The 17,976-nt window shown below is 41.8% G+C and overlaps 2 protein-coding genes across 2 annotated transcripts; both read right to left on the bottom strand.

Moving 5' to 3' along the window:
- Positions 1–2,617: 2,617 nt before the first annotated feature.
- LOC114507407 (olfactory receptor 13-like) lies at positions 2,618–3,550 on the bottom strand. The gene has a single exon (XM_028525242.1). It carries the CDS (start codon positions 3,548–3,550, stop codon positions 2,618–2,620), a length of 933 nt encoding a protein of 310 aa, XP_028381043.1.
- Positions 3,551–14,712: 11,162 nt separating this feature from the next.
- LOC114507406 (olfactory receptor 2A2-like) lies at positions 14,713–17,669 on the bottom strand. The gene is made up of 2 exons (XM_028525240.2): positions 17,627–17,669; positions 14,713–15,689 (listed from the first exon to the last, which is right to left on the bottom strand). The coding sequence occupies exon 2, from the start codon at positions 15,640–15,642 to the stop codon at positions 14,713–14,715; it is 930 nt and encodes a 309-aa protein (XP_028381041.1). The 5' UTR covers positions 15,643–15,689; positions 17,627–17,669.
- Between the last annotated feature and the right edge of the window lie 307 nt (positions 17,670–17,976).

Genomic DNA, 17,976 nt, shown 5'->3' with positions numbered 1-17,976 from the left:
TTTAAAAAAATGTTTAGATCCTCACTGAGGATATGTTCATTGATTTTTGAGAGAGAGAAAAGGGGAGAGAGAAAAACATCCATTGGTTGCCTCATGTACGCACACTGACTGGGGACTGAACCCACAACCTTTTGGTGTAGGGGACGATGCTCCATCCAACTGAGCCACCCAGTCAGGGCACTGTGTTTATTTGTTTTGATGAGGACAGTATGATGGCATTGAATACAGCTCACAGTGGAAACCAAAAGGTGACATGGTTCATCATCTTTTTTTTATTTTTTGCTGCTAATCTTTGAAACAATAGAGCAAAAATATTTACACTCAAAAATGTTAAATTTCTTGTGTATTATTAATACTTATATGGATTACGATTTTGTATTTCAATAAGAATAAATATTATAAAGCATAAATGGCAGCATCATCAGTGATGGGCCTTTATTAAATGAAGGTCAATTTAGGAATAAAAATGTTTGCAAATCAGAATTAGATGCAAACCCATAGCTATACCTAATATCTTTTTAATATTATTTCAGCCGAGACAAAAATTCCTTCTTCACAGGGCTTCAGTCTTGTCTTAGTTTTTTCAAGACCACTTGCCACAGAGCATTTCAATGTGCTAGCTGAGAAAAATAAAATAATAGAAGCAATGATGAGAAATTAGAAGTGTTCATGACTGTTCCCACCCTAACTTGCCATGGCACACCTTTTTTTTTAAAGGGTTAATTATTTTTAAATTATTTATTTATTTTTAGAGAGGGAAGGGAGGGAGAAAGAGAGAGAGAGAGAAACAGCAATGTGCGGTTGCTGGGGGCCATTGCCTGCAACCCAGGCATGTGCCCTGACTGGGACTCGATCTTGCGACACTTTGGTTTGCAGCCCGTGCTCAATCCACTGAGCTACGCCAGCCAGGGCTCATTTTTAACTGGTCAATGCTACTGTAGGATGTACTCCACCAAAACAAGGGAGTAAACCAAAAAAGAGGGAGACATGACATGAACGAACTAAGAAGTTTAACACTGGATCTTCAGGATGGCAAAGAGGAGGCATGTGTAGGAGGCCAGCACCAAGCACAGGGGCCCCACTAAGATCAAACACAGAAGCAACAAAGGTGAAAAGCTGGTTGACCCCAGTGGCAGCACAGGCCAGCATGAGGACAGACGGGATCTCACAGAAGAGGGGGTCAACCTCTCGGGGCCCACGGAAGGGCAGCCTCAGGACAGCAAACACCAGGACAAGGGCCAGGAGGAAGCTGAATGCCCAGGACGTTTAGGAGCAAATCTCATTTTATTTGTTTCATTAAGTCATATTACTTGTTCTTTCAAAATGATAAGAGTATGTAGAGTACACTATCAATAATTACAGTGTTGAGCTCTTATTATAATCCGTGGATTCTGCTAAGCATTTTGCACATAGTACTTCCTCTCAACAAACCTCGAGAATTTAAGAAAGCTTTGTAAGAATTACTCAAAGAATTTAAGCATGCTTTGTGTGAAAGAAATCCATATATTTTCTTCTTCAAAAACACTTCACATACACATAAAACATAATTTTAAAAGCAGATATTTCTCTTTGATGCAGTTTAAGTATTCACGTTTAAATCAGAACAGAATTTAAGGAAAGTTTTGAAAAAGTCTTTATACAACCCTTCTCACTACTTCTTAACTGTGTTCTATCATTTCCTAATTGTGTTGGCTTTCATGTTTGACTAAAGTGGTTATAACTCACCTCATATCTCTTTCTTTAAAAAGCACATTATTACTGATAATTTATAGCTGCATATCATTGGTCAAACAGTCATCACAGCAATTACACAGCCTGTTCTTCCTTGTAAGAACGTTCTAAGTTTTGGTCATTTCCCCATAGGAGTCAAGTGACTCAAACAATGACAGAAAATGTGTAATTCTTCCCAGGACTCTCAGCTACATCCATTCTGATTTCTTCCTCTTGTCTCCACCCTCCCGGATCTCCACCTACGCTGCAAAGGCAGAGAAACACAGCAGCAGGCAATGTTCCAGCGTGTCTGTGTTTCAGCCTGACATCCTTCAGGATTCTCTTCTCCTTGTTAGCTCCATCAGAGTTACACCCTTAATGCTCTTCCCCTTGAAGTCCTGGCTCATGCTCTTCCTAACGTAAGTTGTTGATGCCTCAGAAAACATCAGTGTCCAAGAAATATGCAGGAAAACAACCAAATATCTTGAATGTAGACCAATTTTTTTCAAGATGACAGTTGTTAAATTTAAAATATTTCAGTAATTGCTATGTAATCAGTCTCAATTCCTTTGTTTTAAATATTCTGCCAGTACCTTGTTTTCCTCAACAAAATTTTCCTTTGCTTATGAAATATATAAATTTATTTCATCTTATCCAGAATATCCCTCATGACCATATTACAAGTGCGTGCACCAAGCAGAGAGCTGGAAGAGGGGTTCATTTCCGTGTGCAGCATCCTCGGGGGGAGGGAGCAGGATGGGCTTTCTCGGGTGGTAGTCACAGGACAAGTTCATGAACATGAAAAAGATGCCTTAGACATAGAGCACATCACTGTATCCTGTGCACATGTCAGCTGAGGTAACACATTGGGTCTCTTCATGCTCAGTTATTTTTATCAGTGAGGCTCTCACAAAGGTCTCCCCTTTCCCAGCCTCCTTCTCAGAGCAGCGTTGACTTCTCTGTTCCTCAGACTGTAGATCAGGGGATTCAGCATGGGATTGAAGAGGCTGTGAAACAGGAGGAGGTATTTCTTCTTCTCCTGGGAGTCCCCATGTTGGGGTCCAACATACATGATAATACCTGTGCCATAAAAGAGCCCCACCACACAGAGGTGGGAGGAGCAGGTGGAGAAAGCTTTCCAGCGCCCCTCTGCTGACTGGATCTTCAGGATTGCACGTAGAATGTGACCATAGGAGACCACAATTGCAGACACGGGTCCCAACAGCAGAAACACTCCCCCTGTCACAATCACAACCTCGTTAAGGTGTGTGTCTGCACAGGCCAGTTTGAGAATGGCTATAATTTCACAGAAAAAGTGGTTCACTTTCTGTGGCCCACAGAAGGGCAATGGTAAGAGTAACAACATATCTACTAGGGTCATGAGGACTCCTGAAGCCCAAGAAACCATTACCAGGGTGTCACATACTTTCCAGTTCATGATCGTAGAATATCGAAGGGGCAGGCAGATGGCCACGTACCGGTCATAGGACATGACCATCAGGAGAAGACATTCAGTCCGACCACAAGTCAAGAAGAGAAAGGTCTGTGTCATGCAGCCAGCAAAGGAGATGGGCTGGGCTGGGCTCAGGAGGTTGACCAGCATCTGGGGCACTGTGTTGCAGGCATAGGCTATGTCGACAGTGGCCAGCTGGGAGAGGAAGAAGTACATGGGAGTGTGCAGTTTGGAGTGCAGTGAGATGAGCCCCAGGATGACCCCATTGCCCAGCAGGGTGAAGGCATAGAACACGGAGAAGAGCCCAAACAGGAGCAGCTGCATCCTTGGGCTGAGTGGGATACCCACTAGGAGGAACTCTGTGACAGAAGTCTGGTTGCCCCCCATTTTCTCGGGAAAGAACAAGGGAGAGAGCTCACCAGGTCTGAGTGCCTGAGGAACGAGTTTAACATGGTAGACGTGTGTGTGTCATCCTTTCTTCCCTCAGAGAACATCATCAGTGATACCGCTCTCCTGTTCATCACTTACTAAGTGAATAGTGTGCACTGCAAATGACACAGAAAGAATTTTTTCACCTTGATAATGAAATGCCAGTGTTGTATTACAGTGTTCAGTCAATCTTACCTTTCTTTTCAAACTTCCACCACAGTTCCTAACACGTTAACATGCCTACTGCCTCCCTAACAGTGGACACTGTTTCAGTCACACAACTGCTCTGGAGGCTTCTCCAAGAGAAGTCCCGACCCACAGTGCCCACACAGCCACCGTGGGGAGGGGGCTGTGGGCCTGAGTCTGCACCCACACGTGAGGGTGGGAAGGAGCACCAGGAGCCTGTGGGAGATTCTCCTATGAGGGGATCTCACAGATTTGTGCTTTCATTAGATGCCTTATTTGTAAGCCTTGTAATTTTTACTAGCTGTACAATCTTGAATTAAGTTGAGGGAATGAATGCCAGGCAGACTGCCACAGCTTTAGCTGGATTTAGGGGAGAGAACTTTGTCTTTTGACTTTTGTACTCACAGATGTTTACTCTGATCATGCTGTTTCATAATGAGATATTACCCATTGCACACTTATCCCTTATGAATATTTATATTCCATTCCTGTATGTGTGGATAAAGTCCATGTTATGTATATAGTTATACACCCACACATATTCACATACATGCACTTGTATCCTTATGTGCATATACATGCATATTATGTTATTATGTTGTGCATATATGTATATATTATGTGAATATAATCCTTGTTATATTTTTATCCCTATATGAACATTTATATTCTATGCCTGTGTGTGTGGAGAATGTATGTTATATGTATAGTTACATACACAAATATGTGTACACATGCACTTGAATCCTTATTATGTGGAAGACTAGTTGCTATTTTCTATGCTATTTTCTACTCTACTTCACTAGTAAAATGATGGTTGAAATATTTCTTGATGGGTCGTGGCCTGGGATTTAAAACTAATGATCAATATCCAAAGCTACAGCTAAAGCTCTACTTACATACTCATATCCTTAGAACCTCTAACATATTTTACAGATTAATTCTAATATGAAGCCATTATTTCTCACAAATCTTTCCTTTCTGGGGTTTTCCCATCTTTAGAAAAGAACTTGCACCACGGTGGGAATTCTGAGGTTTGACTTGTAACAATTAAACCCCTGCCTCTGTTTCCTTGTCTCTCTGACTCCATGTCCTTCTTCAGTCCAGCATCCATCTGAATGTCACAAAAATAAGAATCTGGCAAAAACTTATAGCTGTGGTCATATATCTATTCTCCATTCCAGTTTCCTCATAAGTTAATATTTGCAAGGTTTAATAAGCAAAAGTGTGAAGGTTTCACCCTGCTTCAAAGGAAGAATCAGAATTCACAGCAGAAACACTGGGAGGTGATTTTCTCTCAGTCTAAGAAATAAGGCCATAACAGTTGGGGCCACCTTGGTGAAGAAAGCTGGTTGCTGTAGTAGGACTGAGCTTTATGTCAGTGGATGTTTTAGCTCAGGGATTTGGATGCCCATGTTATGGGAGAAGGCGAGCAAGAAAAATGCTCAGGTCTCTTCTAAGTATCGGACTCACAGGCCCTAAATGTACAGAAAAGTGTTAGCTGTTTTCGTTTCAGCTTTGTTGCCACTTTGGAGTGAACGAAGACAGCAGTGCTATCTCTAAAATGTCCTATGGCGAAGGACACAATAAACTAAAGCAGAAGGACCAGTGACTGTCATCTCATCTTCCTCCTATCTGCTGCATGGAGCTAACACACAAAACAAAAATCCACAAATATTTGCTAAACATATTCCATGTTCGTCCACACGTCTTGGCTGAGACATAGAAGATAATCCCTATCTGCTGGTTTACAGAACCTACCTGGAGTGACAAGGTTCTTAAAAAGACTCAAAAGATGATAATTCTCACATTCAAACAATTTGCCAAGTGTAAGTTCACTTTCAAAAATAAAATCTTCAGGACCTTTTTCTGTAACAAACTTATTTTGTGGTCAGTTTGGTCCATTATTTTATGAAAACACGACTGAATTTCATGGGACAATGGAAACACTTTAAAGCATGTCTTTCAAACAGCTAACGTATCTTACCATTTAAACAAGGAATTTTACACTAAATGTATCAAAGTAAATGATCCACATCAGGTATCTCTAAACGAGATGTGACTTCAATGATCCTATTAGCTACGTCTATAATTAGCAAATATGTGTCACTGAGAGACAACTGGCTTCTGCACTGTGACTTCTCATCACTCCCTGTCTGAAACTGAATAGTGAACAAAGACTGGACGACATATGAAACTTACCACAGACTTACAGCTAAAAAGGAGAACCAGCTGATTGTGACTTGGGTTGAGCAAAACCACCCTAATAAAGAGAAAAGTATCTGTGAATTAGTGTGGAAATTGCCGTCTCATAATGATCTCTCAGGAGAAAAGGTGCCCACACAAGAAGAGATGGTTGTTCTCTGCTCAGCTCCACCACCTCTCAATATACTGCTGAGTGTTTGGTGTAGGGAGGGAGAAGGACCCGCCAGGCACACTGCCATCAGCTCCTGCCCAGGGGAAAGGGGCTCTCCAGCGTCTAATCTCTGGTGTTCTCCACAGGGACACTGTGGCAAGATGGTGCGTTGATGATTCCTTCACCCTCTGTGGGATACATGGTCATCCATTTACAAGCTCTAGAATGATTTCTGGGACTCCTTCACACATTACAATGACCACACCTTGCATTCACCATGGCTCAAGAACTCAATTTTCCAACCTACTAACCCTCCAAATGGAGTAGGTGGTACATGGGGCAGCTGGGTATCAAAGGTTGTTCCCATCCTCAGCCTTGGCTGAGTTTTGTCTCACACCTGACTGGAACATGTATCCTGTGTGTTTTTTCTCTTTGAATCAAATGGGAATCCAACAGGGAACAGAAACTCTGCTGGTGTGGTTTGATAGTACACAGACTTTCACACCACACAATGGTTACAAGGACACTGGGGAACTACAACAGGAAACACAGAGCTCTCAGATGAACAAGCAGCATTGTGTGAAGCTGCCATCCCCAGGGTTCAAGGGCACTCAGCAGAGGTTGGGTGATTAGAATCCAGGTCAGAGGAGTTGGGGTTCAGACTTAACCCCAGCAGGGCCCTGTGAGGAGCAGGGCTCCCCAGCAGCACTGTGGCCCCAGCAGGGAATGATAAGGCTTCCCATGGGACCCTGAGTGACTAAGGCTGGGCAGAGGGGCTTTGCTGCCACTGCCAAGAGCTGTTGGGCAAGGCTGAGAGGAGTGGTGGGCAGACAGGAAGGAGCAAGGTCCTCTTCCCTGCTCCAGGATCCCAGTCTGCTTTAGAGCTCCCTGCCTACACAACACAAGCAATTGGAAGCCATGAAAATCAATAATCTGCCCAGGCTGGTAGGTCAGTAGGTTGAAGGGTTGTCCCATAAACAGAAAGTTCCCTGGTTCCGTTCCTGCTCAGGGCCCATATATACCGAGGTTTAGCGTTTACTCCCATTGGGCACACATACAGGAGGAAACCAAAGATGTTTCTCACCTTTATGTTTCTCTGCCTACCTCTCTCCCATGCCCTCTCTCTAAAAATTCCAGAAGCAGGTCCTTGGGTGAGGATTAAACATAAAAATCAATAGTCCAAATATCCCAATTAGGTTAAGAAAAATTGTTAGCTGGATACCAGATTCTCGGGTCTCAAGTTTAACTATAAAGAACAACATCCACTTCACTTAGACTGAGAGTTGTTTAAGGGACAGACACAAGAATTATTTAAAAACACTAACTGGCATGTGAGGTTTAGCTATGATGCACAGAGAGGTTTGCTGATTCCTTACCTGGAAGCGAACGTGCTAGCTAGTCACAGGCAGCCCTGTGAGCCACAGGTCCTCCCTCTAAGGTCCCGTCTGCGTCACACTGACAGTGCACAGGGGCAGAGGAGAATATGTGCTGCTCCATAAGGGTTGACGACCAGAGGGAAGGAGGGCTGGGCAGTGACAGTGACTCAGTAAAAGTTGGACATTTGCTACTTTCTGGTACATGCACGCATAAAAAACACTGATAATGGGACGTTCTGCATGCACGGGTTAAGATGGCTGGAGGAGAGGTTGTGTGTTAGGTGCTATCGATGTGTAGTGCACAGCACTGGGTGAGGGACTGACAAACACGTTAGCTGTTGTGATAAGAGCCCATCTGCTCTTCATATTCAGTGAGCTCTGCTGCCCACAGCAGGTAGGTAAGAGTTGGGTGGCTTTTTAAAATGATCTCTTACGCTATAGTAGTTAAATTCAAGGCAGAGATAAAATTTAAGAGATTTTTTTTACATGTTATGAACTTCAGAAGCTAAATTTGTTTCCATTTATTAAATTTTCATGTATATCCTAAATAAAGTTTAGATGGTGTACAAAATAGTTCTGCTAGATCACTGGATAGATTATTTCTAACCAGCGATCTGACATCTCCAAACCTTCCTATATCCCGAAACTTATTTTTTAAAAGTTGTAAACATTCATCATCCTACTACTCTGCAACCGATACTATACTACTCTATGTCATAGATTTTGCTGTTTACTGCATGTATATGTACCATACGTGCAGTTACATAACATTTGAAATCATTGGTTCCCATTTTCCCTTTAAATCTTACAATAATTCTTTCCTATATATCTGTAAAATCTCTCCCTTTAAGACTGTATAAACAGCTGATTGAGTTAATGTGAAATACTTTGACCAGTTTATCTTTGTGTTAAAATTTTGTTTACAACTTTCATATTAAAGATAATTTCAGAGAGAAAAAAAGAGTACTACTGAGTAATCACTACTCCCCAAGGGAAGGGCACACACTTACTCCTCTGATCAAGTCCCCTGTTCACTCTCAGTGTGACATGGAGAAAGACTCTGGAAGCAAGTGGCCACCTTCACCTCAAAGTGGGTTAAAAGGTCGAGTTTATGGTAACACCCTCAGAGGCCACCTAAAGTCTGTGGGACCCATCCCCGACCACTGTGTTTGAAAAGTAGAAGGAATGAGTGAAAGTCAATCTGCCTCCTAGGGAGGGGAGCCAGCTACACTCTACTAGTCACCTACAGAATCTGGTAAAATGTCCTGTGTCAGGATAGGCATTCTCATGAGGGAAATGACACAGACCTGGACGAACCAGGGTGAAAGTGCTGGTGAAAGACACTGGTGAACATGTAAACAGTCTGTACATCTACATCATTCACAGCTCAACACTCAAAAGTTCCTGGGGACCATACACAGCCCAAATTGTTTCTCTGAGACCCAATGCCCAGCTCCGCCCTTAGCCAGCTACTGGCTAAGAGCTGGCTGTGTTGTGTGTGTCCTTGTCCTTTGTGTATATTTGTGTTTTGTGTATGTGTATTTTTGCTGTGATCACATTTAGACATTAGAGGAATGTCACCTTGCTAATGCAATAAAAACATGTCATTTTGACATGATGCATTTCCCAAGGCTAAAGTTTGTTTGGTGTCATAATCGCTAATATTTTATTAGTTATTGCCTTCTAATTTTTTCTTGGTATAATTGATGGTGAGATGATGATAATTTGGGAAGTCTATGTTCTAAACTACTGTTTTCACAGGATCACATGGCTATTAATTTTGTCACCTATATGTCAGTTTTCTGTTTTTCAAATTTTCTGAAGATCACCTGTAACATCAGACAAAAAGGGAAGAAGAAAAGTGCCAGTGCTTGTGGACTGCCCCGTACACCCTAGGCTTTTCATATGATCGGAAGCCATTTTTGGTGTTCTTCTCAGCGTGGAAATGTAGAGTTAGAGCACAGGTGGATCTTCCCAAACTTGATTAACTGCTCAGTTTTCCCAAGTTGAGTTTGTAATCCCAGAAAGTCAGGAATCACACTGTACTGAATGAATTAGTTTGTCAACTGCATGCTTTATTGAAATGAGGTTTCCAAAATAATGTTTTGACTCCATCACATTCAGTATGAGAGTGCAGCAGAGCACAAGTAAATATGACAAAGTCTTAGGTAGCAGATCCTCTCCAGGCCCCAGAAGAGGCATGAAGGTCTGAGGGGAAGCCACCTTGGAGAGGGTCCTTTCCTCCCCTCCCTGGAAGGGCTAGACTCCCAATCTCCCCACTTCAGGATAGAGATTAGAGGGTACCTCCAATGCTTTGTGCCCTGGGAAACCCTCCCTCAGGTAGATTCTGATAAGCCCCATGGGGACACCGTGATCATACTCTGGAGTCCCCATACCACACCCTACTGCCTCCATAACCCGCTGTCTACAGCATCTCCACACCTTGAGTTGCCCCTTGGACTCTGCTGGTCTTTCTGGGTCCTTTCATGCCACCTCTGCTGTAATTCATGAGACCCAGCTTAAATACCAAGGTTAATGTCAGGAGCTTACTCCTTGTCACACTGCTTCTGCTTCCTTAGAGGTTCACCTGGACCAGGTTTGGGGACCAGGGTGGTGCTGGGATGAGCAAAGCCCAAATAGCACTGAGTATCCAGGTTGGGTAATGAGTGCTGTCAGCTCAGAGCAGTGCTCTGTGGCTGTGTGTGGCTGTGTGTCCTTCTGGCTCGAGAGCAGAAACAGGAGAAGAGAGTTGCTCTGTCTCCTTCCCGGTGGCGGGGGGCGGGGGGCAGGCACTGCATATCAGGGCCCGCCCTCCAGTGAGGCCCAAGGGCTGCCACCTAGGTCGAGCCCATTAAAGACGAAAACCCCCTTTTCTGAGGATTCTGCCCCATTTTCAATCAGGAACAAAGGAGAGGGTCTGCAGTTCCCACAGGAGCTCCCAGAAGGCAGGAACCTGCCCACACTTCAGGTGCCTTCCCTTCTGAGGTCGTTGGGGACAAATGTGGGTGCTAAATAGGTTGACTTCTTCTACTTTACCTCCTTGGTGTGAGAGCCTAGCTCACTGTTTGCAACCTTGGGGGCAAGCTGCTGAGCCAATAAACATGTTCTTAGGTATGTACGTTATCTGTCAGCATGTGGCACTTCCTGTGATCACAGCTCTCATTTCAACCTGCATTGACAGCTCCTGTGGGTCTAGCGAGGTCCTGTAGCATTTGATTATACTTTCAATTTGAAAGCAGAATGAGTAAAAAGCAACACACTGATCATTTAAACGACTCCCAAACTAAATTACCTGAAAATCCGTTTTCAAGTTGTTGGTCTTTCACTGATGTGGGAAATATCCAACTCAAGAATGAATGGATATTCAGAAAGTCACCATAGGTGTATAACTGATGGAAATCATTGTAAATTGTTACTAACTGTAATTATGGAGTACTGTGTGTTGAAAAGTGAAGAGTTGGATGTTTTCCTTTGCATTTGGAAAAATGAGAGAATAAAGAATTGACTACACCTTATTGAGCACAGCCCAAGCTACATACACTAAAGTTGGTAGCCACCTGGGTTCTGACTATGAGAGTTGTGACCGAGTGAGGGGGATGTATTTCTATAGTTTTGAGAAATACTCTTCAAAATTGTTCAATTCCATTTTCTCTGACACTGGCTTCTTTGAATCATAGTTTTATTTTTATACATTTCTCACATTTTTTTATCCTCTCCTAAGGACATGCTTATTGATTTTAGAGGGAGGGGAAAGAGGGAGAGAAACATCAGTGGGAGAGAGAAACATCGATAGGTTGCCTCCCACATGCACCCCAACTTGTGACTGAACCTGCAGTTTTTGTGTGTGCATTGGGTGACAAGTGAATCCATGACCTTTTGGTTCATGGGATGATACTCCAGCCAACTGAGCCACCTGGACAGGGCTTCTCAGATTTTCGAAAAGAGAACTGGGGCATTTAAATGTAAGACCCAAAACCATAAAAATCCTAGAAGAAAACAGGTAGTAAAATCTTGAATATTTATTCTAGAAATATTTTTCCTAGTACATTTCTTCAGGCAAGGGAAACAAAAGAAAGAGTAAACACATGGAACTCCATCAACCTGAAAAGTGTTTGCACAAAAAGAGAAACCATCAACAAAACAAAAAGACCACCCACTGAATGGGAGAAGACATTCACCAATCATATATCTGGTAAGGTGTTAACAATGTCCAAAATCTATAAAGAACTCAGACAGCTCAGCACCAATAAACAAGCAATCCAACTAAAAAGTGGGCAAAGGACCTGAGTAGACACTTCTCCAAACAGGACTGACAGATGGCCAACAGACATAAGAAAAGATGCTCGATGTCACTCACCACTAGAGAGATACAAATGAAAACCACAAGGTAAATTACCTCACACCCATCACAATGGCTGTCATCCATAAATCCACAAACAACAAGTGCTGGCGAGGATGTGGAGAAAAGGAACCCTCCTGCACTGTTGGTGGGAAAGCAGACTGGGAATGCAGCCACTGTGGACAACAGTATGGAGTTTCCTCAAAAATTAAAAGTGGAACTGCCTTATGACCTAGCCAACTCACTTCTGGGAATGAATCCAAGGAAGTCTACAACACTAATTTGATAGAATATAGGGTCGGGCACAAATGGTGTTACAAAATTTTTATTACAAAAGCTCTTATGACAAAATTATAAGCATGTATTTCTATAACATAACAATATCACACTCAAGCACACCACATGACATTTTAGGTGAAATGGTCACATTAACACTATAGATTATTACACCCATATCATTACCCTCCCAACCACACTCAAGCAGGTGTTACTTCTGCTGGACCCTGCACATGCACCCCTATGTTTATTACAGTGTTGTTCACAGTAGGAAAAACTGAAAGCAGCCCAAGTGTCCATCAGTAGATGAGGGGATAAAAAAGCTGTGGAATATTTACACCATGGAATACTATACTGCCACAGAAAAGGAGAAAATCTTACCCTTTGGGACAGCGTGAATGGATCTGGGAGAGCATTATGCTAAGGGAAGTAAGCCAGTCAGAGAAAGACAAGTACCACTGGATCTCATCTACATGTGGAATCTAATGAACACAATCAGCTAACACACAAAATAGAAACAGACTCATAGATACAGAGAACAGATGACAGCTGTCAGTGGGAGGGAGTGGGACCTGGGTGAAGAAGGTGAAGGGGTCAACTTCCCCAGCATCCTCTCCACCACATCCCTTCCCCCCTTGCCTACTCAGCTCTGTCACAGTTGTCTTGTGCTGCTTGCTGCTACCTCAAGCCATCTTCAGCTGAGGGGTTCAGACATTGAGAAAATATTGGTGCAAAAAATTTCAAGAACTTCAACAGGGGATTTAATCTTGCTCTGTTAGAAATTATCATAACCCAAGAATAAATGTAAGTTTGACTAGTGCTCAAATCTTACCATTTAAACATTTACTAATACATTTCCTTCATTTGACCTTTAAGACATTTTAGGTTTTTTTGCATACTTTCTTGTTGCACTACACCTTTCTCTAAATTTTCTCCTTTGCTATTAAATTATTTCAACAAGGGACTTAGAGTTTCTTTAAACTTTCACTTCATTTTCCTCACAACTGGTGAGGCAGATTCATATAACTCTGCACTATTTTCTGTATTAAAATTTCTGTCCACTTCCAAGGTGGATAAAAGACTTAAATATAAACCGTGACACCATTAAAGTTCTAGAGGAGAATGTAGGTAGGAAAATCTCAGATATTTCATGCAGAAAGTGTTTTACTGACATGTCCCCTAGAGCAAGGGACATAAAGGAAAGAATAAAGAAGTGGACCTCATCAAAATAAAAAGCTTCTTCACAGCTAAAGAAAACAGTATCAAAATAAAAAGAGAGCCAACTGTATGGGACAACGTGTTTGCCAATGATACCTCAGACAAAGGTTTAATCTCAAAAATATATAAAGAATTTACACGACTCCACTCCAAGACAAGCAACCCAATTAAAAAATAGGCAAAGGACTTGAACAGACACTTCTCCAAGGAGGACATGCAGAAGATCCAAAGACACATGAAACGATGTTCAATATCGGTAGCTATCAGAGAAATGCAAATTAAAACCACAGTGAGATACCACTTCACACTGGTCAGAATGGCCGTCATAAACAAAGCAACAAACAACAAGTGTTGGAGAGGTTGTGGAGAAAAGGGGACCCTAGTGCACTGTTGGTGGGACTGCAGACTGGTACAACCACTATGGAAAGCAGTATGGAACTTCCTCAGAAAACTGAAAATGGATCTGCCTTTTGACCCTGTGATTCCACTGCTGGGATTATATCCTAAGAACACTAAAACACCAACACAAAAGAACCTTTGCACCCTGATGTTCATAGCAGCACAATTTACAATAGCTAGGTGCTGGAAGCAACCTACATGCCCATCAGTAAATGAGTGGATCAAAAAGCTATGGTACATTTACACAATGGAATTCTATGCAGCAGAAAGAAAGAAGGAGCTCCTACCCTATGCAACAGTGTGGATGGAGCTGGAAAGCATTATGCTAAGCAAAACGAGCCAGGCAGTGAAAGACAAATACCATATGATGTCACCTTTAACAGGAACCTAAACAACAAAACAAAGAAAAAAGCAAAATATAACCAAAGACACTGAAATAAAGAACAGACTGACAGAGTTCAGAGGGGACAGGAGAGGGAATTTCAGGGGAATTTCAGGGGAAAAGGGGAAGGGTTTACAGGAACGAGTATAAGGACACATGGATAAAAACTAGGGGCGGGTGGATATGGGAGAGAGGAGGGGAGGATTGGGTGGGTGGGTTGGGATGGGAGTAAACGATAGAAAATTGTACTGCAACAACTATTTAAATAAAACTTAAAAAAAAATTCAGTGCACTTCAGAAGTTCTCTCATAGGGCATTACTTTTACTGAGCTGTTTCCAACTACCACAAACTGATAAGAAGTCAAATATCTAAGTCAGAGAATTGTGCTGATATAATTTTCTCACATTTAATTTCTTCTCTGTATAATATTTGTGGCTTAAAAATGAGAATTCATGTTTTTAAAAGAAAGACTAAAAATTCTAATAATTTAGTTGTCTAATTTCAACTTTAAAGCTATGTTCTTCCATGGAAGTTTACTCTATTTTCAGAGCTAGAAATTGAACAATTACTATTTGTATATGAAACTTCTAACTGGACCTCACCTGCAGCACCCTATACAAGGCGTCCTTCACCTGGGCGTTCCTCAGGCTGTAGATGAGGGGGTTCAGCATTGGGTTAAAGAGACAGTAAAACAAGGCCAGTATTTTCTCCTTCTCCTCTCGTTGACTGGAGTCAGGGACCATATAAAGCAGCATGCCTATGCCAAAGAAGAGTCCAACCACACAGAGGTGAGAGGAGCAGGTGGAGAAGGCCTTTCTGCGGCCTTCCCCAGACTGGATCTTCAGGATGGCCCAGAAGATGTGTATGTAGGAGACCAGCATTAAGCACAGGGGCCCGACTAAGACAAAGACACCAACAGTGAAGATGACCACTTTGTTGAGCGAGGTGTCAGCACAGGCCAGCTTGAGGACAGACAGGATCTCACAGAAGAAGTGGTTGACTTCCCGAGACCCACAGAATGGGAGCCTTAGAAGGAGAATCCCATGCATCAGAGCCAGGAGAAACCCGAATGACCAGGAAGTGGTGGCTAGGACCTTGCATACAGTCCAGCTCATGATGACCGTGTACTGGAGGGGGTGGCAGATGGCCACATACCGATCATAGGACATCGCCAACAAAATCAGGCACTCTGTGTGAGCAAATGCGAAACACAAAAATGTCTGTATGATGCATGGGACAAAGGAGATGGTTCTATTCTGGGTCACTAAGTTTGCCAGCATCTTGGGGACATTGTTGGAAGCAAAGGACATGTCAATGATGGCCAGGTGGGAGAGGAAGAAGTACATGGGGGTGTGTAATCTGTGGTCCAGACAGATGAGCGCAACGATCATGCTGTTTGCCAGCAGACTGCAGGTGTAGAGCAGGGAGAAGACCCAGAAGAGGAGCAGTTCCGTCTGTGCGCTGAGCTGGAATCCCAGCAGCACGAACTCTGTGACCCATGACCGGTTTCCCCCCATTCCTTAAAGGGAGCTGGTCAAGAACTGAAGTGTGATAAAGGGCAGGGCTGGACAAGCAATAAAAAGTGGAGTTAATCTCAACATGAGCTCAGAGAAAGGTTGTATCCTTGTCACTGTTTGAAAGCTTGCCCTACTCCCCCAAACTGGTTACCTGTTTTTAACTTTACTATGAAATAAACGTAAACTTATAGAAAACAGTCAAGAATTATGCCAAGAACTCCAGCATAACCAACCATATGCCCAGATTTAACAAAGTTTAATATTTATTTCATATTTTCCTTATAATTCTTTTTCTCTATATTATTATATATGAGTGTTACTATTTTATGAAGCACTTGAGATTGAAGTATAAATGTACATAAATGGTACACATTTATGCCTAAATTTCTCATTTTTTCCTCCCAAAACAAAGATATTCAGTAATCTAACCACAATTATCAAAATCAGGCAACTTAGTATTGAAACGATTCTTTCATCTATAACATTCTCTCTCTACTCCCCCCACCTGGGACCCAATCCAAAATGACATGTGATATGTCATTCATCTCTAGTCTCCTTTCATCTGAAATATCTACCCCGTCTGCCTGTGCCATCATGAACACTGAATTTTGGAAGATTATAGAGAAGCTCTTCACTACAATGTTCTCCAAATGGGACTGCATGCAGCTCCTCATTTTTTGTTCAGATTATTCCCTTTCTGCAGGGAAATTAAATTAGGTATCCTCTGTTGTGCGTCATGGGTAGGTGCATGAGGTTCAGTGTTTCATCATTGGTCAGGCTCACTGAGATTGCCTGGTGAAGGTGATGCCCCTGAGTATATCCACTATAAAATCATCACCTTTTTCCCTAATGTAATTTCTGGAGCATCCATTCAAGTTAGTATCTAATATTCTGTTCCTCATAGAGCTTCTCAGCCACTAATTCCAGCGTCTGTTGATGATCTTGCCTGATGAGTAGTGATTATTGCAAAACGTGGCGTTCTCACTCCATCACTGCTGTTCCCTTTATTGGTTGTCAATTTCCTCATAAGGAAAGGCTCTATCATCTACCTACCTACCTATCAATCATCTATATATCTTTATAGGTCTGCATCTAACATCTCTCTGTCAGTATGGACTCATGAATTTTTAAATCAAGGATTATAATTATTTCTCCTTTTATTTATTCATTCTCAGTTATTCTAGATATAAACCCACCAAGCTTGCCCTTTTGTTTTTTGACACATCTCCATAATTTTTGAGCACTTCCTTACTTCTGACGGCTGTTTCACACTTTTCTTGTACATTCCCCACTTCAGCCAGGGACACAGACTCTTCTCCAAAAGGGTCTGATTACTTGAGGGAAGAATCATATTCATAAACCAGAATCTTAATCTCAATAATTTACACTTTTATCATGACTTTTGTCACATTTCTGATGTCCTGTTTTAAAACAGCAAGCATAAATTGGCAAGGGGTGCAAATTGTTCCTGGGATAACACATTCTCATGTTTCTGAAAACTGAAAACAGCTTAACTGACTTCCTCTTATGGAGTCAGATTATTCACTAAATTAACATTAGCATTGAAGGAAATGGTCTTGATATTATTTAGTAGTTTAGTGTTAGGCAAAGTATGTATTTGTAACTAGCATCTTGTTAATTACCAAGTTTACATTATCATTTTATTCCTACTTAGAAAATCACAGAATCAAGCCCTGGCTGGTGTAGCTCAGTGGATTGAGTGTGGGCTGCAAACCAAAGTGTCGCAGGTTCGATACCCAGCCAGGGCAGATTCCTGGGTTGCTGGCCATAACCCCCAGTAACCACACATTGATGTCTCTCTCTCTGTATCTCCCTCCCTCCCTTCTCTCCCTAAAAATAAATAAATAAAATCTTTAAAAAAGAGAAAATCATACATACTTTACAAAAAGAAAATCACAGAATCAAACATTTTAAAGAATAAAGTTTAAGAAATGGGTGATTGTGTGAATAGGGTGGTTCTTACCTTGTATGAGCATTTGATATCAAGTGTCAAAACCTTCTTAGAAAAACATGATGAAACTCTACTGAAAACTAAAACGGTAATACCCTAAAAAACATAAATAAGCATTATTAATAATGTGTATATACAATAATAACATTTATATGTATCATGTATAATGTGTATGTACCAATTATAACATTTTCATATGTATCATGAATTGAAATATATATATATCAGCCAATGTTGCCAGTTTACCTATTTCTTTCATTTAGAAACATATCAGAAACTCTTTCCCATGTCAAAATATTTCTATGCAACATGCTGTGAACAGCTGTACACTATTTTCTTGAGTATAAATATTTTCTTTATTA

Source organism: Phyllostomus discolor, chromosome 10, assembly GCF_004126475.2.
Source record: "Phyllostomus discolor isolate MPI-MPIP mPhyDis1 chromosome 10, mPhyDis1.pri.v3, whole genome shotgun sequence".
NCBI lineage: Eukaryota > Metazoa > Chordata > Mammalia > Chiroptera > Phyllostomidae > Phyllostomus > Phyllostomus discolor.
Note: the sequence above shows the minus strand (reverse complement) of the source record. Positions and strands in the feature narration are given on the sequence as shown.

What these genes read in the sequence shown, in the direction of transcription:
- LOC114507406 (XM_028525240.2), bottom strand. Translation starts at nt 15,642, where the DNA reads ATGGGGGGAAACCGGTCATGGGTCACAGAGTTCGTGCTGCTGGGATTC.
- LOC114507407 (XM_028525242.1), bottom strand. Translation starts at nt 3,550, where the DNA reads ATGGGGGGCAACCAGACTTCTGTCACAGAGTTCCTCCTAGTGGGTATC.